The sequence below is a fragment of the Diplotaxodon limnothrissa genome, linkage group LG23 (genome assembly GCF_057381915.1).
Source record: "Diplotaxodon limnothrissa isolate DT_005_m linkage group LG23, D_limnothrissa_male_GT1.1, whole genome shotgun sequence".
NCBI lineage: Eukaryota > Metazoa > Chordata > Actinopteri > Cichliformes > Cichlidae > Diplotaxodon > Diplotaxodon limnothrissa.
The window spans coordinates 49764707-49787276 of record NC_140617.1 but is presented as its reverse complement, the minus strand read 5'-3'; the positions used below and the strand labels follow the sequence as shown (position 1 = coordinate 49787276).

At 43.7% G+C, this 22570-nt stretch overlaps 1 protein-coding gene across 2 annotated transcripts; it reads left to right on the top strand.

The window, feature by feature from the left end:
• Positions 1 to 576: 576 nt before the first annotated feature.
• On the top strand, positions 577 to 20896 carry LOC146609021 (double-stranded RNA-specific editase 1-like). Of its 2 annotated transcripts, none has more exons than XM_085347648.1 (9): positions 577 to 586; positions 4427 to 5349; positions 8037 to 8151; positions 12873 to 13041; positions 13815 to 13969; positions 14086 to 14254; positions 16143 to 16324; positions 19479 to 19657; positions 20720 to 20896. In XM_085347648.1, exons 1-9 carry the CDS (start codon positions 577 to 579, stop codon positions 20894 to 20896), a joined length of 2079 nt encoding a protein of 692 aa, XP_085203774.1. The 2 variants fall into 2 exon arrangements, with proteins under 2 accessions (XP_085203774.1, XP_085203775.1); XM_085347649.1 differs by lacking the exon at positions 577 to 586 and adding an exon at positions 3286 to 3316.
• Positions 20897 to 22570: the final 1674 nt, after the last annotated feature.

Sequence of the window (22570 nt, the reverse complement as noted above, 5' to 3'; positions counted from 1 at the left end):
AGGTTTGCCCTCATTTTCATTGTTGCTTGTTCAGTTATTTCTAATAATGAGGTCTCATCTCTTAAAGCACTCAGTAGTAAGAAAGTTTAATCACATATTTGACACATGTAGACTTTAAATGATCTATGATCTATTAAAAGTGTCTCACAGGTTTGTAATAGTGAAGTTAGTGGGCACAATCATTATGTTCACGATCAGACATACAGACATACAGTGTGCAAAATCTCACCACTAGATGTCACTAGACTGTAGATTGCAGTCAATGCTACTGTAAGGCTTTTAATCAAACTAGCAGTAACATTTTTGTATTATTAATGGCACACTATTAAACACTAATAAGTGCTCTACTGATCACTTGTAAAGCTTCTTACTCCTTTGAGTACTTCTAATCCAATCATCTGCCTAATTTTTCTTCAGTTACTCGATTAGTCAGCGATTATTTCAATAACAAGTTTACAGATGATGCAGTGGAAACGCTCTGAGGGAGGCTTGAGCTGATGTTCCCAGCTGCTGATGACCATGCTAAAGAGCCTCTTTACAGGACAAGCTATAATTATAACTATAATTAAAAATGTGATGTCCACCTGTACACACAAAAACTGAAGATTGGAGTTCTCAGCATTCGTTCATACCTTTATTAAAAGGTATCCACACCTTCTAAAACAACTTCGATAGAGCATGATATTGATGTGGGTGATGCAAAACCAATCCGGCAGAGGTTCTACAGAGTCTCTGAGGAAAAGAGGAAAATAATTGAGCAGGAAGTTCAGTACATGTTGGAAAACAACACTGCAGTGCCGTCGTCATCAAGCTGAGCTTCCCCATGTTTGTTGGTTGAAAAAGCTGATAAATCACCACGTTGTTGCACAGACTTTCGTAAAGTAAATGCAGTGACCAAACCCGATTCCTATCCTTTGCCTCATATTGACGACTGTATTGACCAAGTTGGTGCAGCAGAATATGTGAGCAAGTTTGTGGCAGGTGCCACTGACTCCCAGAGCTCAGGAAATATCTGCTTTCATCACGCCATCCGGTCTTTATTCATATACAGTCATGGGTTTTGGTTTACGCAATGCTCCAGCTACATTTCAGCGACTCATAAATATGGTTGTTAATGGGCTGAAAGGCTGTGCTGTTTACCTAGATGACGTGGTGGTATATAGTAGCACCTGGGAGGATCATCTGGATCGTATTCGCACTCTGTTTGAACGACTAGTTTGGGGAAATCTGACTATCAACCTGGCATTCCAAGAAGTTCAACTCCCATCAGCTGAATTATTCGGTCATTGAAAAGGAAGCTTTGGCATTAGTTTTGGCCTTGCAGCATTTCAGAGTATATTTGGATTCTGCTCGGCCAATTGAGGTATCTTCTGACCATAACCCTCTCACTTTCTTGAACTCATTGCAGAACCCAAATCAGAGGCTCATGCATTGGCTCTCTTTTTGCAGCCTTACACTTTGGACATCCAGCACATTAAGGGCAAAGATAATGTCTTGGCAGATGCTTTGTCCCGTGCCCCTTTGTAACCAGCAGCTTCACTCCTCATATGCTTTGAAGTATGTCCTCTCCAGTATCGTTTTCCTTCCTCTTAAATTGCTCCTAGGTACCAAGGTTGCTGAGGTTGGAAATGTGCTGAAGATGGAAGGACTTTGAGCATGCAGAAAGGTGTTGCGTGGGTGTACATATGTTGGACATTAATCTCTACACGTTCTTCTAGCTGCAAATTCATAATGTACATGATTGTGTTTGTCGCCTCAGGGTGAAACTCTATTCTATGGGGGGAGTGTGACAGCCAGTGGGCTGGCCTTTTGTTTTGCTTTTTCTGTTACCTGTTTCTTGCAGGTAGGTGGAGCTGACCCAATTATAGATGCAGCACACCTGAGAAGGCCAGTCCCAGTATATAAAGACATCTTGACTGAACCATGGGCGGCTGTCTCCATCCATCGTGTTTATTTGAGGCTTCAGTTATGGCTGTTATATCATTTCAATTGTGTTTCAGTTTCTTCACCTTATTTTCATTAAATATATCGTACAGCCTTTAAAAGCCTGTGTGTGGTCTCCCACTTGCTTGTCACTTCCTTTGAGCTGGGTTGTGACAGACCCGGCTCAAAGACAGACATTTTCCAATACAGTAAGAGACAGTCAATCGAACGGCCTCTGTGCTGGTGAAATTCAGCAATGCTCTGGGGACTCATTCAGTGGAGTGGCTTTACAGATAAAAGCTCCCAACATAAAGAAAAATGGCAGCAAGGAACTTGAGCTGAAGACTGAAGATTGAGAGAAAATGTGTTTATTGCAGAAGATCAAGCACATACCTCGGAATTACTTTGGCTATTTTATTTCTATCCCATAGCTTTAAAATTCTTTGGATGTTCTTTGACATCACACATGACATGAAATACAAGCAGATTCTGGAGTGGCTTAAATGATTTGAATTACTAACTACACTGTATTTTTACACACCAGTGCTGGAGCTCCCACAGATCCCACGAGGCAGGTCAAGTTTGGCTTGATTAAACACTGGGGCATCACATCCACTAAACATTCTCAGGATAATGTTCAAACTGTTCATCACCTTTATGATATTAACTAGAATGCAGAATGTTACTATGGTGCTGATCAGCAGCTTCATGAAACCATAGGTATTTGTATCCATTCTGTGAGGTCTTGTGGATAAAGTCAAGTTAATGACAAGGTGCAATAACAATTTTGGCATCTATGGTACATGGATGTGGTGCTTCTGGCTCCCCATATACAGTATGTATGGTCAACCGATTTGGCTCAGTGTGACACTCTTCGTGTTCAAGCCCATAGTTTCAGAGATTCATTCATTCATTGTGCAACAGCTGCTAATATTTTCACTGTCTGCAGAACTGGAGGGCTCTTAATCTTCACATGAGTTCAGAGTTCAGCTGGCACAGCGATTTAGAATCTTTTACCCCATGTGGGTATATTAAATTTAGTCTATGGTATTCAGAAAGTAAACAGTACAAGGACTGTGTTTGTTGGGCCAAAACCACAAAAGATGATCTCCTTGATGAGGAGGAGTTGATACAACCCCTCTTCTCTGACTCCGCCCACCTCTGCACTGCTGCTTGAGTTTGGTCTGAAGTTCTGCTGACAACCCCGACTCTAGACGATATGAATATAACAGTGCTGGAAAAAAAACAAAAAACAGAGTCTCTTCCACCAAATCCAATATTTACATTTTTTATTAGAAATGGTCAACACCTGTAACATATCTGACTCAACTTTGCATGTTTCCTGCAGGTGAAGGGCTGCTCATCATTGGAGGACACAAAGTAGAAAGCATGAGTGAGTCACTAATGTCTTTGTTTCAAATCCTGCTAAAGATAAAGTCTTCATTTGAAATTTAAAAATAAATGAATAATACATAATATATGTCCAGGTATTTTATGAGGAAACACAATTATTATTTAAATATCCCACATATTCACATAGGATGGTCCTTGAACATGTATCATCTTTAGCTTTTTTTTAGGATTGATCTACTATGAGACTTCAGTCTGATTTGATGGCAGATTATGCTTGTTCCCTTGCTCTTAAAGAAGTTCCCTCTAAAGACCCCTAAGAGTTACGTTCCAGAAGTAGTACAGTACACACTTTATTATTCGTGTTAGACAGCAGTAATCCTGTCCCTGTCCTGTGTAAGCCCAGTGTTCCTCCAGCGTCGCTTCCAGGATATTTTTGGCCAAATATCCAGAATTTACAAAGTAATTAGAATACAATTTCTGTTAAATAAGATAACATTTTAAGCATAATAGTCTGAAAACAGAAGGGGAGATTATGGGTTTACTCCACATTTGTTCAGATGCTGCTGACTCTAATCTCTGGTAACCACATTTCCTTAAAACCTTTGCTACATATATATAAGGTGAATCCTGCATTTTATAGGAATGTTTTCTGTACGTAACACTGGACAGAGTAACCTATTAAGCTGTTGCGTGAGGATGTTATAAATGAAAATTGGCACCAAGTTTGGCTTTGTTGACCGGGCCTTGTGATGTGTGCCCCCAGACTGTTTATGTAGGTTTTCAGTCATCCAGGTCGAAGCAGTGTAGGGACAACCCCCACGAGGGTTTAAACACCAATGACTCTCCACCATTGGGTTTTAGAAATGACGAGGCCTCTTGGATGAGCGGTGAAATGTCTTCACAAAACTTAAAGTCACTTTCTTTCCAAGCTCCTTTTACTGTATTCCCAAAATATAAAATCATTTCGAGAAAGACTTCAGGAAAGATACATAGTGAGTAATGTATAATGAGATACATATTAAGCTTTCCATGTTAAGGAAAGTATTAAATGTTAACGATCTACATCCACAAGATAAAGCAATCTCTAAATTTTCCATTTACAAGATCCTTCAACAAAGGCATAGTGAGTTACTCTTTCTGGGCACTGCAGGTTCATGCAGCGTTAAGGAAAATCAGAACCGGGACAACCACGTCTCCAAAGAGGGAATTGCAGCTGAGGCTGTTCAACTCCCCAGTGGGAATGCGAGGCATGGGCGGAAACGTCCCTTAGAAGAAGGCAATAATGGACATACCAATTCCAGGTACAGGCCCAGGAAGCGTAAGAAAGTCCCTCGGCCCATACCGCCCAAAAATGCTCTTATGCAGCTGAACGAGATCAAGCCAGGGTTGCAGTATAAGCTCCTCTCTCAGACTGGGCCGGTCCATGCACCAGTCTTTGAGATGACCGTGGAGGTCAATGGGCAGGTTTTTGAAGGTCTGGGTCCTACCAAGAAGAAGGCTAAGCTGAGTGCAGCAGAAAAGGCACTGTGCTCCTTCGTCCAGTTTCCTAATGCATCGGAAGCACATGCTGCCATGGGCCGGACCCTGTCTGCTCACATGGACTTCACCTCGGACCATGCCATTCCAGATATGCTCTTTAGTGCATCGGAGACATTCAACCCTACAGAAGACACTTTTTACCTTGGTTCCAATACCAGTTTCTTCAGTTCACTGGGAATAGAGTACCCATTGCCATCCTCTCCTGTCCCAAACCTGGCACAGTCTCCCATACCTCCAGCACCCTCCGCCTTCATCTCCCTAACAGCCGGCAAGAATCCTGTCATGTTTCTCAATGAGGTGCGGCCAGGCCTCAAGTATGACTTTGTGTCAGAAAGCGGGGAGAGTCATGCCAAGAACTTTGTCATGTCGGTGACGGTAGACTCTGAGAATTTCCAGGGTTCTGGGCGCAATAAGAAGCTGGCCAAGACTCGGGCTGCCCAAGCTGCTCTGTCTGCTCTCTTTAAGATACAGCTGGACCAGACACCATCACGACAGCCAATACCCAGAGAGGGACTGCAGCTTCACCAGCCACAGGTGAGCATGGAAGAAATCAGTCTGTCCCTCCGTCTGACTCACTGACAGACTGACGTATGTGTGGCCTCTTCCTGATGACAGCATATTTGTCACACATGTTTCAGATCATCATTGGTGAGGGTGAGATGATTATACAGCATCTTTAATAACTTTAAAAAACAAGTTTGTATTTATTTTGGATTTCTTTTAATACACAGGGCCAGAATTATGCATGTCTGTGCATTGGGACCAGCAAAGACTGTTCAATTCAATTTTATTTAAATAGCACCAAATCACAACAACAGTTTCTTCGAGGTGCTTAGCTGACCGTAGCTACATAGAAGAGTAACTCTGCATTTGATCTTAGCTCATGTTTAAATCCTTTATCTAATTTGCTGGCCGGGGTTTCTGATGAACTTCAGCGATGCTCTATTTTGAGAGTTCTTGAACTCTGTAAGAGCCCCTTTCTTTAACCAGAAACGATGGAAAAGTGGAACACGGATGTGTCTTGATGCATGCTCAGTCATCCAGGAGAAATGTTTCGTCACTCATCCAGGTGACTTCTTCAGTCTCAGCTGACTGCAGGTTTCCCCAGCCTTATAAACAGTACATTTGCAGAGTAACATAGTGTACGCTGTTAAGTGCCAGGAGGATATGGCGTTATTTTTGTGCCACTATTCTGAGTGCACATAAAAAAAAATTGCTGTAAAAGCTGCTGCTCATGATATCGGTTTGGATACGTGGTGAGAGGGAAACATGAAGGTGATACAAATCATACCAACAAGACAGTGTACATCACTGTCACAACAGTGTTTGTTTTAGTTCAAAGGCTTTATGGTTTTTCCTGTAATACCTGGTGGTGTAGTCGGTGATTTTTTTGTCAGTTCAGCCTTTTATATTATGTTTAACCCGAGTGACCACCCGGTCAGCTGGTGGGTAACGGGCATCTCCGAAAACGTTAGAGCACTTTTGCAAATATGTGATGTCTTGATGAATCGAGCAGATATTTGAAGTTTACACAGAAACATTCTCGCATGAAAATATCTTAAAAGTTTATTTTGTGACCCAGAAAGAGTAACATTTCAAACTCCGCCCCTCTGTGTTCCTCCGCCACTGCCTCGTTTGAGTTTTGCATGAAATGCATTCTGTGATATTGCATTTTGTCATTTCGAGCTGATTGGAGACCAGAACAGCCAATCAGGTTTTTTTGCATCCAAGTCTGTGATTGGCTGGTTTTGTGGCACAAATATAACGGTGTAGAGAAAGAGTTGAAGGCACGGGCAGAAATGTTGAGAGCGTGAGCAACACATTGTGATCGAGCGCAAATGCAAAAACTGAGCGAGAGGGGCTGCTGTTGTGTGTGTGGATAATAGTAAACATTGAAATACATGTTTTGCACGCAGCAATGAATTTTGTTCACTCAAATTCAGCTTTTCTTCGCTCAAAATAAATTTCTCCTCAAAATGCAACACTTGCACCTGCAAACTTTTTTTTACGTGCGCTCAAAATAGTGGCACAAAGATAACGCCATAGGAGGATTGCCAGGATTTATGTATCAGGGAAACCAAACAACCTCTGGCTACAACACAGCAGAGCCACCTCGTCAGGCCAGGACTCTGCAGTCTATCTACACCTACAGGCCAGTGGACACTCTTTCAATGATGAGGATGTAACATCCTGGACAGGGAGGAACGCTGGTTTGAGGGCGGAGTCAAGGAGTCCATTTACGTGAAAAGAGAAAGACCATCTCTGAATCGAGGAGGGGCCTAAGGGTACATCTGTCACCATCTTACAATGCTGTGATTGCAGCCATTCCCCACCTCTCTGTGAATGGGACTCATGGTTATTGATCAGTGGTTGTTGATCAATGGTCATGAGAATTTGCATAATTAAGATTAAGGAACTGACCTCCCAGCCCATTGTTCCTTCAGTGGGCTGGTTTCAGTCATTATGCAAATGTCCTGTTTATAAGATTGGAACCTGCAGTCAGCTGAGACTGAAGACGTCACCTGATGATGACGAAACGTTTCTCCCACTGAAAACATCCAGATGAACAGAATCAACTTTTGGAGAATACGGATGTGATTGTGCAACAAATCCATTCCTGTTCTGATGAGGGGGATTTAAAGTGATTACCTGAACCATGTAAGTGACAAATATAAGAAAAAGAAATCAGGAGTGAGGATTTCTTTTGGACTACAGCCTGAGTTGAATGAGGCAGGGCTGTATTGATCATGGACAGATCCTCATTGCTCATGACCACGCTGTCTAAGGCTGATTGAAGATGATAGCTTTAGGAGATAACTTTCATGATGCTGAGAAGCTATATAAACATGCTTCCAATTCCTATATTACAACAAAGCTGCTATGTTAACCCTCTGTGTGCTATTCAAACACTGCAATTTGTTATACCAGCCTTTCCAAGTCATTTGTTGAATTAAAGGATTTGGGTGTTTTTTGAAGCTACTCACATCCCTGCTTGGCTTTCACAGTTATGCAGCATTCCTTAATGAAATAAGGAATGATATACTGAAATATGGATTTAAGCTGCTTTAAGTAACTTCTTATCCTCCTTCACTAACATTTTCTTTTGCTAATGTTTGTTAAATACAATTGAATAACAGTTGCTTCTCTAAAATTGTTGGTTGGATATTTGTTATGTCTTATTTCACATAATTTCACTGTTGCACTTATGTGTCACTCCTCAGGTCCTGGCAGATGCAGTCTCTCATCTAGTTATTGATAAGTTCAGCAAACTGACGGATAACTTCAGGGCTCCACATGCTCAACGGAAAGTCTTGGCAGGTGTTGTCATGACAGCAGGTATTCTTGTAGCCCAGGTCATCTCCTAATTAGAAGGTTGCTAGTCTGATCCCAGCTGCTCCGAGAGTTTAAATGTGTACATAAGGCTCATGCCACCAACCCCCAACCAAATCTGCAGGAGATCTATAGTGAGGTACGCGTACTTGTTCAACTCAATTCAAATGACTTTTATTTATACAGCACCAAATCACAACAACAGTCGCCTCAAGGTGCTTTATACTGTAAGGTAGACCCTACAATACATACAGAGAAAAACCCAACAATCATATGACCCCCTGTGAGCAAGCACTTTGGTGACAGTGGGAAGGAAAATGCAGAGAGGTCTATTAACACATAGTGACTGAAGAAGAAACTCCCAGTGCATCATGGGAATCCCCAGCAGCCTACACCTATTGCAGCATAACTAAGGGAGGATTCAGGGTCACCTGGTCCAGCCCTAACTATATGCTTTAGCAAAAAGGGAAGTTTGAAGCCTAATCTTGAAAGTAGAGATAGTGTCTGTCTCCTGAATCCAAACTGGAAGCTGGTTCCACAGAAGAGGGGCCTGAAAACTGAAGGCTCTGCCTCCCATTCTACTTTTAAATACTCTAGGAACAACAAGTAGGCCTGCAGAGCGAGAGCGAAGTGCTCTAATAGGGTGATATGGTACTACAAGGTCATTAAGATAAGATGGGCCTGATTATTTAAGACCTTGTATGTGAGGAGCAGGATTTTGAATTCAATGTTTAAGTTGTTTGTTGCTGGTTTTTAGTTTGTTTTTTGTCTGTTTGGGAGCTGACACAGTCTCTGTGGAGATGGGTTTGGGGGGTAGCAGGAGGAGAGAAGCTGCAGAGAGGCGTGTAAGACTGCGACTCTGCTTCCTGGTCCCAACTCTGGATAGTCATATTTTGGGGGGTTTAATAAAGTTGTGGGATGGATCCAAGGTGGGATGGATGCATCTCTCTTTATAATCTGTTTATTCACAAGTCAAATAGTGAAGTATTAGTTTGAATGAAAGCCTTACTAGTACTACATGTAAAGCTGGCTTAATTCAGAAAGATCAATCTTACTATAACTACAGCTTAGAATCAAATATGTAAATTAGGCAAATTCAATTACTGATAAACTTTTACACTTCTTACAAAGACCAGACTATTGGGATACTTAATATTCTGTTTCTTCTGGGCTGCACTGTAACTGCACATGTGAGCATATTTTCTATACATGACAGCAGGCACACAAAGGGACACAGGTACAATAGGGGGAGGCATTGAGAGGAGGTATGAAAATAATACATTTACATTAGCTAAGGTAACCCTTACTCCTAGCATGTCAACATCTGGTGGCCTGGCATTGATCTTAATGCATCTAAATCACAGTATCAGCTGAACCATTAGTTCAAGGGCAAAGTGGCCGTTGGTTGGAGGTCAAGCAACTGCTGTTAATCAAATCAACCAATTTGAACTCAGGAACTTCTTTAAACCAGCTGGGGCAGGGATAGCTCAGTAGGTAGAGTGGTCGGCCCATGATCAGAAGGGGGTCGGGGGTTTGAATCCACTGAGCGGTTACCCTGAGGTTCCATCTCTACACACAGCTCCCCAGGTGCTGGATTGGTAGCTGCCCACTAAGTGAATGGGTTAAATGCAGAGGACTAGAAATTCCCCCGTGTGGGACTATATAGAATTAAATGTTTAAAAATTAATCAGCAGTCTCTGACAGTCTCAACAGTGAGAAGACACGAGTGAAACCAAACATGGTGCATGATCATGCTTCATAACAAGGTCCAACAACAATAGACTGGTATAATGTTTGATGGTCTATATCTGCTTTACAGCTTATGCACATGGGCTACACAACTTGATAATCTTGTGAGTAAAATGGGTAGAGCTCTGTCAGCGGTGGGAAAAGTTCCAAAATAAATGACACCAAATATTTTGAATACATTAGGTTAGTCACAGCTTGATTATTGTGTGGAGGTGTTTCAACTAAAGTAATTAAAAGTTCCAAGTTTAAATCATGCTGCTCATTGTGCATTGCAGTGCTCTTCAAGAACCAGTGCAAATCCGATTTATCATAACTTGGGCCGGCTAATTGTTCGAGGTCATGTCATGATCAGAAATGTACTAGTGAAGAGATTATGGACGATGTTACATCAAAATTGAGTAAAGGTTATAAATAGAAAACACTAATCTACCAAGTTGATAAGTTTCAGTTCAGTGAAAGCACTACTTCACAACAAAAGATGGCTCATGTGAGCAAGCATGAGTGGGAAGGAAAATCTATCTTTTAAGAGGAAGAAACATCTGGTAGAACCATGTTCATGGAGGGACAGTCATCCATCATGTTTGAGGTGAGAGTAAAGAGAAGACAGCAGAGAGAGAGAGACTGGAAATATGGTAAACTAAAGGATTGTTAATGATTAAATACATTAGTGATATATAAACACGCACCAAACAAAGGTGAGTGACGAATTTAGTCCATCATTGGAAGTCCAGTTCAGTGTAACTTGTTCTGCAGCAATGCAGGTTGATCAAGCCTTGAAAGCTGCTGCTACTAATTCCCACAGCTGTTCCAACTTTTCTGGATTACTTCCCCCTCTGTCTGCATAAAAGCAGTGCTGGGACACACTGATGTACCCTCGTGAGCATCAGCTGAACAGTATTGTACTGCAGAAAGTAGTGTGTTGCTACAAACATGGTGAGAAAAACCAATGGAAGAGAGACAGACCATCATAACACTTATAAATGTAGATCTGCAAAGAAAGTCAAGGTGTCAGTGAGTCCAGTTTCCTTCAGCATCAAAGGCTCAGAAACTGTGACAGCAGGGGGTCTGCAGACCCAAAGACACGACTGACTCAGAGGAAAAGTTTCTGAAAGTTAAGAGCTGTGTGATGGCGGCTCACAGGACAGCAGCTTCAAGCAGCTCAATAGTGGTCGTAGTGAGAAAGTCTCAATTTCAGCTGTGAAGAGAAAACTGCAAGCTGCCGGTTTGACAGGACGAGTGGCAGCAAGAAAGCTCTATCTGTCCCACAGGATCTTAGCTCGTTCATTCTCCACCTCCTTTGGGGGTATAGGAGCCATATGAGTTGCTCCTTTTTTGATTAAGTGCGTTGGTTTAAATGGACTCACTGTATTGGTGCACTGCTGAGTATGGATATGCTAAAGCTAAATCTTTGCTCCAGGAGAACTTTGGCAATTCGCTGAGAATTGCTGCTGCCTACATTGAAAGGGTCAGTAAATGGCCTCCTATACAATCTGATGACGTGAAGGCTTTGCAGGAATATGGGTTTTTATTAAGGCAATGTTGCAATGCAATGGGAGACGTTGAGTCCTTGCATGAGTTGGATGTCTCTGCTAATATGCAAGCAGTTATAAAAAAGTTGCCTTATAAGCTCAGGGATAAATGGAGGAATGTTGTGTGCAATCTGCAGGAGAGGTTTCAACGTAAAGTGGTTTTTAGCGATGTTGTTGAGTTTGTCGAAAGGCAAGTGAAGATCGCAAGTGACCCATTGTTTGGAGACATAAAGGATCCTCCAACAGACATCAGAAAAGAGGCGAGGAATGGTAAGTCTCAGTTTTACCCTACGGCTAAGAGGAGTAGTTTTGCTACTACGGTGGCCAAGGTGGAAGGGAAGATTGAGCCAGTGTTGAGGCGTTTGAGTGGTTCAGTTGTGACCAAGGCTTGCTTGTTTTGTGGAGCAGGGCATATGTTGGATTTGTGTCCTTCATTTGAAAGAAAGTTGCACTGTGAAAGATTATCTTTTTTGAAAGAGAATGGTGTGTTTTGGTTGTCTGCGCATTGGGCACAGAAGCAAGGACTGCAGGAAACGTCTCATGTGTAAAGTCTGTAATCAGAAACACCCCACACTCTTACATATCCACTCCAAGCAGAGGGAAAGCGTTTCAATGCAAACTATAGGAGGGAGAGAACCACCAGATGAAGGTCCTTCGTGTGCTGTGCAAAGCAGTGGTGTTACTGGGGCTGGTGAGCAAAATAGTGCTCTGTCCATGATACCAGTTAGAGTGAAGTCCAAGAAAGGTAATCAGTCACTGATAACCTTTGCTTTTCTAGATCCTGGGAGTTCAGCTTCATTTTGTACTGATGGGCTCATGAATAGGCTGAATCTTTCAGGAAGGAAAATTGGCATTCTGTTGCGGACAATGGGTCAGGAGAAAATGGTCAGTAGTTATGTGGTTCCAGATCAGCTGGTTTGTGCTGCCAGACGCTTGTGGAGTCCAGGCAGCTCCTTCAGCCGGCATGAATCATGTCAGGGCCTGATGCTGTCCAACTCTTCATACTGGAGCTTACTGGTCTCCTATAAACAAGCATTTGGTGACAGTAGGAAGGTAAAACAGCTTTTAACAGGAAGTAACCTCTGGTGGAACAAGGCTCAGGTACGGGCAGCCATATGCAGCAATTGGCTGGGGTAAGAGGAGAGAGACAGGGCCATGTTTGGACAGGTATCCTTATTATGCAGATTGGAAGATAAGATATGTGGAAAGATAAAAGAAACAGGGAGATTTTCAGTTGAAGCCACATAAGCAGGCACGTGGTAGCCTGGTTACTCTGAGAGTGGTTTCTCAGCAGGACATCTTTCCTTGAAGAAAAACTGTTCCAGACACTATTCATTTTAAATTTTCTGGATAATAAAATATGCTGAAGTTGAAGCGGTCAAATTGATTCGGCTGAAGTGACAAGATGTTAGGGACCTTATGAACCAGTGCAATGTTTTACCCATCCAGGTGCAGATGTGAAGGAGGCTCAGGTCATCTGCGTATCCACAGGGACAAAGTGCATCGGTCGTGAATACATGAGTAACCGAGGTTTGGCCCTCAATGACTGCCATGCAGAGATTGTAGCTCGTCGGTCTCTCATTAGGTTCCTGTACTCCCAGCTGGAGTACTTCCTCAGGTAAAAGCCTCCCACCTACTTTCAAAGTGCTCCCTACAAACACTGTACATAGAACTGAGTCTACCAAAGCAGTCTTTACCCTTACTTACTGAATCAAAAGAACTAAATACAGTTGGTCTGTTGACTGTTTCTACAGTGGTGTGAAAAAGTGTTTGGGTCCTTGCTGATTTCCTATTTTCTGTATGTTTGTCATACCTAAATGTTTCAGATCATTAAACAAAAATATAAATATTAGACAAAGATAACACAAGTAAACGTGTCTATTATTAAGGAGGAAAAAATCCAAACCTACATGGCCATGTGTGGAAAAAGTGATTGGCGATGGCCCCGAAACCAAATAGCTCTTTGGGCCACCCTTAGCAGCAACAACTGCAGTCAAGCATTTGCAATAACTAGCAATAACTCTTTTACAGCACTGCAGAGGAATTTTGGCCCACTTTCCATAATTGTTGTATTTCAGCCACATTCGAGGGTTTTCGACTATTAACCACCTGTTTAAGGTCATGCCACAGCATCTCAACCGGTTTCAGGTCAAAACTTTGTTTTGACCTTGTTTACTAGTGTTATCTCTTTCTAATGTTTATATTTGTTTGATCATCTGAAACATTTAAGTGTAATAGAAATGGAAAAAATATTAAATCAGGAAGGAGGCAAACACTTTTTCACACCCCTCTAGTGTTTTAACAAATGAGCAATTACTGTCAACCAGCCGTTCTGAACATTTCAGAAAGCACTGCTAGCCTACCAGTCTTTTGTCTGCATTTCTGTTTTAGTAACAGTGAAGAAGAACATCAGAAATCCATTTTTATGCGGTGCGATAACAGTCAAGGCTTCAGAGTAAAGGAAAATGTCCAATTCCACCTGTATATCAGCACCTCCCCCTGTGGAGATGCTCGCATCTTTTCACCTCATGAAGGCGGAGTGGACGGTAAGTGGATTATTATGATCGTTACAAATAGAGATTCATAGTGATGAAACAATATTTGTTTGCCTGAAAATATGTAGGTTACTGTTATGTCGTCAGTGATTTTTTACCTGTGTCAGATCAGGGAGATGGACATCCCAACAGAAAGGCCCGTGGGCAGCTGCGCACTAAAATTGAGTCTGGTGAGGGAACCATACCTGTGCACTCCAGTAACACCATCAAGACATGGGACGGTGTTCTTCACGGAGAAAGGCTGCTTACCATGTCTTGCAGCGACAAGATTGCAAGGTGTCTGTTTTGTTTGTTACATGCTCACATGGTGATTAGCAACATCACATGTTGTCCTTTCCTGGGGGCTTTTATGGCCAGGTATAAGGGCATAAAAGCTCTTATACCTGGGCCCTTTATATAATCTTTGTAAAGTATGAAAGTACAGATAACAATCTAAGGAGCTTGGAAACAAAAGCGTCTGGACTTAAGTTTTCTTGAAGACATTTCATCTGAGAAGTTCTTAAATTCTAAGAAAAATTGGTGGAGAGTACCAGATTTTAAGCCCTATGGGAGTGTCCCCCCAAGAAGGTCATGGACCCCCTTATGATCGACTACCTAATCACATGAGGCAAGGTGTGAAAATCGACGTGGGTCACAATCAGCTAAGGTTTCGGGTGGACCTACTGTGAAACCTGGCCCCACCCTATCATGTGATTTCCTGAGGTCAGATGGCCCAGGGTGTGAGTGGGAGTTAAAGCATCTGGGAAGGATCTCAAAACTGGATTATAGATGACAGATAGTTGGTGTCGTAAGCCCCGCCCTCTGTTCAAAGATGATTGTTCACAGTGGACATAGATGCTTCGTTCTAGAACTGAAGAAGCTTCTCGGATGAGAGGTGAAACGTCTTCAAGCAACTGAAAGAAGTCCAGACGCTTTTCTTTCCAAGCTCCTTAGACTACCATGACCTGCATGACCGAGAACCTTCACAGATATACAGATAACATTAAAATTATACCCTCCCCACCCCCTCATATAAATTTGAGAGTTTTGTCAAAAATTTCTGAAGTTCATTTTTAGCTGAGCAAGGGATTTTCAACATAGCATTTATAAACATACTAACCCTTTTTACCTTCTTCAATATGATATGTGCCCTAATTACTAACTTTCTAAGGTGGCCTTTGTGGCTGGAAAGAAAATTATACAAGGCACTGCTGAGAGGCTGGGCCGATACAATATGTAATAACCAAGTACATCCATGAGCCTTGGTTTTATTTAATGTTTTATTAAATAAATAATAGTACTTTGGGAATACTATGAACAAGCATCTTATGCTTCCACATCGTGAGATAACATTAGCCAGGCAAACTTAAATGAAATGGGCTCAGCTGTCATCATCATCATTGGACACATTTGGTTTCCTCCTAATTCAGAGTGAGCTAATGGCAAGAAGGAGAAGGAGGAGAAGAAGAAGGCGGCGGCGGAGAAGAAGGCGGCGGCGGAGAAGAAGGCGGCGGAGGAGGAGAAGGCGGCGGCGGAGAAGAAGGCGGCGGAGGAGGAGAAGAAGGCGGCGGAGGAGGAGAAGAAGAAGGCGGCGGAGGAGGAGAAGAAGAAGGCGGCGGAGGAGGAGGAGAAGAAGGCGGCGGAGGAGGAGAAGAAGAAGGCGGTGGAGGAGAAGAAGAAGGCGGCGGAGGAGAAGCGGCAGAGGAGAAGAAGAAGGCGGCAGAGGAGAAGAAGAAGGCGGCAGAGGAGAAGAAGAAGGCGGCAGAGGAGAAGAAGAAGGCGGCAGAGGAGAAGGCAAAGAAGAAGGCGGTGGCGAAGAAGAATTTTGATTGTACAGGTCGTCGAATAGGCAAAATAGATTTTGGTGTGAACTCATTTCTACTAGCCATTGTCTATGCTGTCGTCTAAATGCACAAGTTTAACACTCCATCTTCATATTTATAGCCTTGTACTATCCATTTGTTCTAAATATTAAAACCAGCTCTGCAGAATCACTTTAGTTTGAAGTGTTTTGGAAGAGATCAATGGGAATCCTGTTGATGTGTACAGAGGCTGAATCTAGGAGGACACTAACAGCAGCAGACCCCTCTGTGCCTGTATCAGATTTATATTTTCAGGAAATACTAATCTGCTTTATTTCTTTGTTTCTGTCAATTTCTCTGAAGATTTTACTCTGTTCCTTCAGGTGGAACGTTGTCGGATTTCAAGGCTCTTTGTTGAGCTACTTTACTGAGCCCATCTATTTCTCCAGCATCATCCTGGGCAGCCTGTACCATGCCGACCACCTCTCCAGAGCCATGTACCAGCGGATTACTGAGATTGAAGAGCTGCCACAGTCCTTTAGCCTGAACAGGCCACTGCTCAGTGGTGAGAGGCACTGTAGTTTTCCACAGTTCACTGATTTCTCTGATCTGTTCATTCGGACCTGATTGTTCTGAGAATCTGAAACCAGGTCCTGCTCACAGATTTTATGGAAAATTCCCAAACCAAGAGATATAATTTTTGTTTTAATTTTTAACATTTGAAAGGTTGCCAATTAATTAGTAAAATAATCCATGAGGTAATGAAAATGGCTGGCAAAATGTGTTCACATGTTTTGAACCTGTGTACAATACACAGCATTGATATCAAACCCATTTTACATCATGGGCCATGTACAGCCCACTCTGATGTGAAGTGGGCCAGTAGTGTGGATGGCATTCATGGCCGTGGGGGTCTTTATTATTAGAATAATTAGTAAAATGTACAAAAATACAGTTAAAAGTTAAAATCCACACTGTGAAGTATGCGACACACACACCTCCCCCACACACCCCCACCGCACAACTGAGGCCGGGGAGCCATCCAGCCGAACCTACCCCCCCCCGAGGAAATCGGCCACAGCCATCTGCGCCCCTGGCCTATGGACCACCTTGAACTTAAAGGGCTGTAAAGCCAGATACCACCGGGTGATCCGGGCGTTGGCATCCTTCATGTGGTGGAGCCACTGCAGCGGGGTGTGGTCCGAGCAAAGGGTGAATGAGCGCCCCAGGAAATAAAGCGAAGGGAGTCAACCGCCCACCGGATAGCCAAGCACTCTTTCTCCACAGTAATGTACCGCCTCTCCCACTCGGACAGCGTCCGGCTAATGTAGAGCACGGGCCGGTCTCTACTTGTGGACGAACCTGCCCGCCCCCCAAGTGGTACCCGAAATACTGAACCTCCCTCCGTCCAACCGCACACTTCTTCGGGTTGGTCGTGAGCCCCGCCTGCCTCAGGGACTCCAGGACTGCAGCCACCCGCTGCACATGCTCCGCCCAGGTGTCCCTATGGATGATCACGTCATCCAAGTAGGTGGCAGCATACGCAGCGTGCGGACGCAGCACCCGGTCAATGAGGCGCTGAAAGATGGCCAGGGCTCCAACAAGCCGAATGGAAGCATGATGAACTGGCACAAACCGTACGGAGTGGAGAAGGCGGTTTTCTCCTTGGACTCTGCAGACAAGGGAATCTGCCAGTAGCCCTTGGTTAAATCCAGTGTCATGAAAAAACGGGCCGTGCCTAACCGGTCCAGGAGCTCGTCGATCCAGGGCATGGGATAAGCATCAAACTGTGACACCTCCTTCAGAACCATATGGTCTATATGGTTCTGAAGGAGGTGTCACAGTTTGATGCTGGTGTAGCCCCATCATTCTCATGGTGAAGAAGGATGGGTCTCATCCTTCTTCACCATGAGAACGATGGGGCTACACCAGGCGCTGTGCGACTCTTCTATTACTCCCATCTTCAGCGTTTCGGCCAATTCCCTCTGAACGATTTGCCTTTTGTGTTCAGGGAGCCTGTAGGGCCATGAACGCACCATCACGCCAGGCTGTGTTTCAAAATGATGCTCAATGAGAGACGTTCAGCCGGGCAGGGGGGAGAACATGTCGACAAAGCGCTGTTGCAGCGCTCTCTGGGCCTGTGTGAGATGGTCATCACAATGGAGGGAGGCGGGAATGATAGAATTTGGCACCTCTGGCCCCAACTCATCTCTCTCCTTAACCAGGCTCACTAGAGAAGCAGACTCGGCCTCCCTCCATGCTTTCAGGAGGTTGAGGTGATAAATCTGCGTGGCCCCTCCCCTGTCCATTCGTGCGACCTCATAGTCAACGTCCCCCACTCGCCGTGTGACCTTAAAGGGACCTTGCCATTTGGCGAGTAACTTTGAGCTAGAAGAAGGGAGTAATAAGATAAGATAAGATAAGATAAGATAACCTTTATTAGTCCCACACGTGGGAAATTTGTTTTATCACAGCAGGAAGTGGACAGTGCAAAAGTTATGAGGCAAAAATTAGAATACAATAAGAATAAATACAGTACACAACTGTACAGAATAGAATAAAATACTATATACAGTAGAATACAATAAAATAAATATACAATAAGATAAAAATAGAATACAAATACAAATACTATATACAACTGAGTAAAAATACAACGATGACAGAAAGGATACAAGCACTTTGTCTCCCAGTGAAAATTGCCTGAGTCTAGCCCCTCTGTTATACAGGCGCTGCTGACGCTGCTGAGCCTGGAGCAAATTCTTCCGTGATAACCTCCCCAAAGTGTGGAGTTTCCCTCTCAGGTCCAACACGTACTGAATCTCGTCTTTTTGCGGGGCTCGGACCATCCTCCCAGCTTTCTTTAATTAGGTCGAGCACCCCACTTCGAACGGCCGATCCTCGCCAGTCAGCTTGCAGGCACAGAACCGCCGGCGATGGTCTTCCGGGGTGAGGCCCATCCGGTCCAACATGGCCCGGCACACGTCGTCGAAGCTGCTCCACGAGGCTGGCGGCAGGCCGTGGGCCCACTCCGCTCGCAGCCACTGGCACGTTCCGCTGTAGCACGGAACGCCTCCAAAAAAACCTGGGGATCGTCACCGTCCCCCATCCTGGGCATCACCACTAACAGAGGCGGCGACTTCGGCGACGCAGCACCTTTTGACCAGTTGCTCCAGGACCTTGGTCTGGTGGTCTGAATGTTCCTGGAGCTTCATCAGATGTTCCCGCTGGGCCACGGCCTGGTCCCGGCACATCGTCGCCAACTCCGCCAGCATCTGTGCCAACAACTGCACAGGCTGAGTGGGCGACGCATCATGGGGGTCAGACATCCCACACTGGGTTTTAGCACCACTTGTGAAGTATGCGACACACACACCTATGCACCGTGACAGCTCGTTCCAGTCCAGCCAACCTCCCGCTCGACTCTGCCGTCACTATATAGACACACAGAAGGAAGACACTCATGATACAATCGCCACCACCTGTGGCTCCCCTGCCTCCCGGTACCACCCCCCTGAGCTCACCACTCCACCCCTCCGCTGCAGCTACGCCAGGGACCACACCTCCACCACACACACATTTCCTCACCTTTTCTAAAACTGTCCGGTGGGCTGGATTGGTGTTTTCAATGAGCCGACTCTGAAACTCTGACCTTTTGTACAGCCAAACAGCTATCTCATTCATGTTTTTTAAAATGGTTTAATGTGCCCAATATGCAGGAATAAGTAACACAGAGGCCCGTCAGCCAGGAAAAGCTCCAAACTTCAGTGTGAACTGGACGGTGGGGGACAAGGGTTTAGAGCTGATCAATGCCACCACTGGGAAAGATGATCTGGGTCGACCCTCCAGGCTTTGCAAACATGCCCTCTACAGCCGATGGATGAATCTACACTGCAAGGTAACACAGTGCTGATTTTTCAATGCATGTACTGTAGTGTGAGATTGCATACTGTATCTATCCAGTCTTTAAGTGATGACGTGATGAATCCTGCTTCCGGGCCCAAAGTAGTCTGCATTTAATACGGCTGTTGTGTTTTTAACATGTTTTAATGCTTTTTATCTTGTTCTATTTAATCTCAACGAGCCCCTAAAAACAGTCAGTGATCACTGTCGGCCTCTCGGTTTTTATTATCGCTAATCATTTTAAAGCTCAGTTTTTAAACAATTACGATGTAGCTACAGTATATTAATGACTAACCTCGTATTGTGGATGGATTATCTCAGTTGTTCTCCTGGCTGAAGTTTGGTCCGTTTACAGCATCCTGCCATGTGATTGCATTTGTCTCTAACCATCAGGAACCCTCACGTTAACTTTTATCAAGTCCTCCAGCTTTACTGTTTATGCTATGCTAACATAGCTTTGTCGCGCTAGTGGTCACGTAGCACATCATTATATACCAGCTAGCCCAACTTCAGTAACCCTACAAACGTCACTGCTGTTTAGTTTCCTGTCTTCATTTATCTTGGAAGTGATAACAGAGCTGTACGTTTTAATGTTTCAGAAATCTCTCAGTCAGAACATGCTATATCATGTTTAGGTGGAAGCTAGCGAGCTAACTTCCTGCTAACTTCTAACTCTGAATGTAATAAATCCTGTTTTCATGGATACCTGGATGTTAAACTTCATTGTTACACCTGGTAAAGCAGCAACGCTGATCATTTTATTACAGATGAAAGAGTTTAGACAGCTTTTAACTCTCTGTGATGTCCCAGTGATTGTGTGACCTGCAGCGGAGTTTGGGCCCAGTTACGGCTAATGACGTCAGACTTAACGACCGGATTAATAATGAAAGTGTGTGAGCAGGAGGTCTGGCCAGAAAGCCTGCGCGCGAGCTCTTTTCTCTTCCTGCACTGTCCAATAAAGGCAAATGTCAAAAAGATGTATTTTTAAAAAGTCATTCCTGGTTGTTGCACATTGTTGCTGTTGTCTAAGTAAAGGCTTGTCTCCATTATACCATAGCTCTCCTCCATGCTGCGAATCAGAACGGTGAGACCCAGAAGCTACCATGAGGCCAAACAGGCAGCAAAGGAATATCATTCTGCAAAGCAGACACTCTTCAGGGCCTTCCACAATGCTGGACTGGGCGCGTGGATAAAGAAGCCTATAGAGCAGGACCAGTTTGCTCTCTCCAGCTGATGTACCTCATTCTACCTTGATTTTGTAGCATTGTGCTACTCCCTCTTAGCCTGGACTACATGTTAAAAAGGTCAATATTCAGTCAATTATACAACTTCATACGAAGGGTAAATGTAAAAACAGACCGAGAATAGCAGCAACTTTGTAAACTGTTAGTTCTTTCTCAGGTATGGTTATGCAAAATTAATCAAGTATGAAAACCTTTGTTTTCACATTCTGTATTGGGAGCTCTAATGATCAGAGCTGCACATCTCTCACTGACTAAACTCACAAGGACACAGCATTTCTTTCTGAGTTCTAATACACACACTCGTATGTCTTATCTGCTTGAAAAATGTGTGTCGTTGCATCTTCTGTTCTCAGGTAAGCACACCTACAGTCTGTTTATGCATGGCGGTTTAACATGCCTGGGCACGCTTAAACTGCCATGTTCACAACCAAGTAACTGTTGGAACAGTTACAATATTTTAATTACTTTTAGTCAATTTCGTATCAATTACAGAAACTGAAACGTGAATGAAGAATAATTCCTGAGTTCCAGTGGGAAAACAAAAAGTCAGAAAAGACCTTTGTGAACACTTTGGAGTTACCAGGATTTCTAAATTGCAAGATTTGCAGAGTGTTGCGGTCTAGCTCAGTTTTTCATGAAGGGTATGCCGGGCAGACTTCAATATCTTTCAATCCCATCTTTCTTCACAGTAAACAAGCACTCTAGCAGTCTGTGACTCTTCAGTCTGGCTTAAGTTGGATTAGACTTGCAGTCAAGCCCGCCTAATCTGAGACCAAGACAAGACCAAGTCGAGACGAGACCAAGACCGAGACAAAGTCGAGACGAGACCAAGACAGAGTCAAAAACAGTCTTTAAACTGCAGCCAGATGCTGCTTCGTTTACGGGTTTCAGGCATAGTTATGTGTTTTTGCTTTCGCACAGCCCTCCTCACCGCTGTCTACTGTCTCACTCACTTACTGAGAGGACGGACGCACGCTCCACTTGACTGTCGCCTCTCTCACCCTCTCTGTTTTTCACACAATGACATTATCCTATATCCTCGCATGTGATTGGCCACAATATGGAGGGATTGGAGCGTAGCAGAGCCACTGTGTGAGAGGTGAGCAGCAAAAGGAAATGAAGTGAGGGTAGAAATGACTGAAAGATTAATAGGCTCTGTTTTGAGTTTTGTTCAAAAAAGAATGACTTCATGTAGGAAAAAAATAAATATCACATATGCAGGACACCTTAAACTAGTTTTTTAATTAAGCAGCGAGGCAGAACACAGTCAGGGCTGTATCAAGACACAGGGACTGAACCCCAATTCAACCAGACCCAGAACTGATCCGGAATTAAAACAGGACTACAACAGTTCAAAATCAGGACTACTGAGGACTTAACAAAACTAGATGATAGTAGCACTAAAAATCATCATAGACCTGCACTACACTTATTTTTTAATTCTACCAAAGTACAATATTTAGATTCAGAAACATTTATATAATTATTCAGCCTTGTTGTGCAAACAAGCTGCAGAACTTAATAAATGTAGAATTTGAAAAGTAACAAATGGTATCTAAAAAGTTACACTGGATACATGTTCTGATGAGTTCTCTCTCTCTGTTCCTCTCTCTCTCTCTCCCTCTCTGCTCCTCTCTCTCTCTCTCCCTCTCTGCTCCTCTCTC

Excerpts from the sequence above, each read along its gene's own strand:
- LOC146609021 (XM_085347648.1), top strand. Across the intron at positions 8,152-12,872 it reads AGGTGTTGTCATGACAGCAG|GTGCAGATGTGAAGGAGGCT; the intron begins GTATTCTTGTAG and ends TTACCCATCCAG. Across the intron at positions 16,325-19,478 it reads GAACAGGCCACTGCTCAGTG|GAATAAGTAACACAGAGGCC; the intron begins GTGAGAGGCACT and ends CCCAATATGCAG.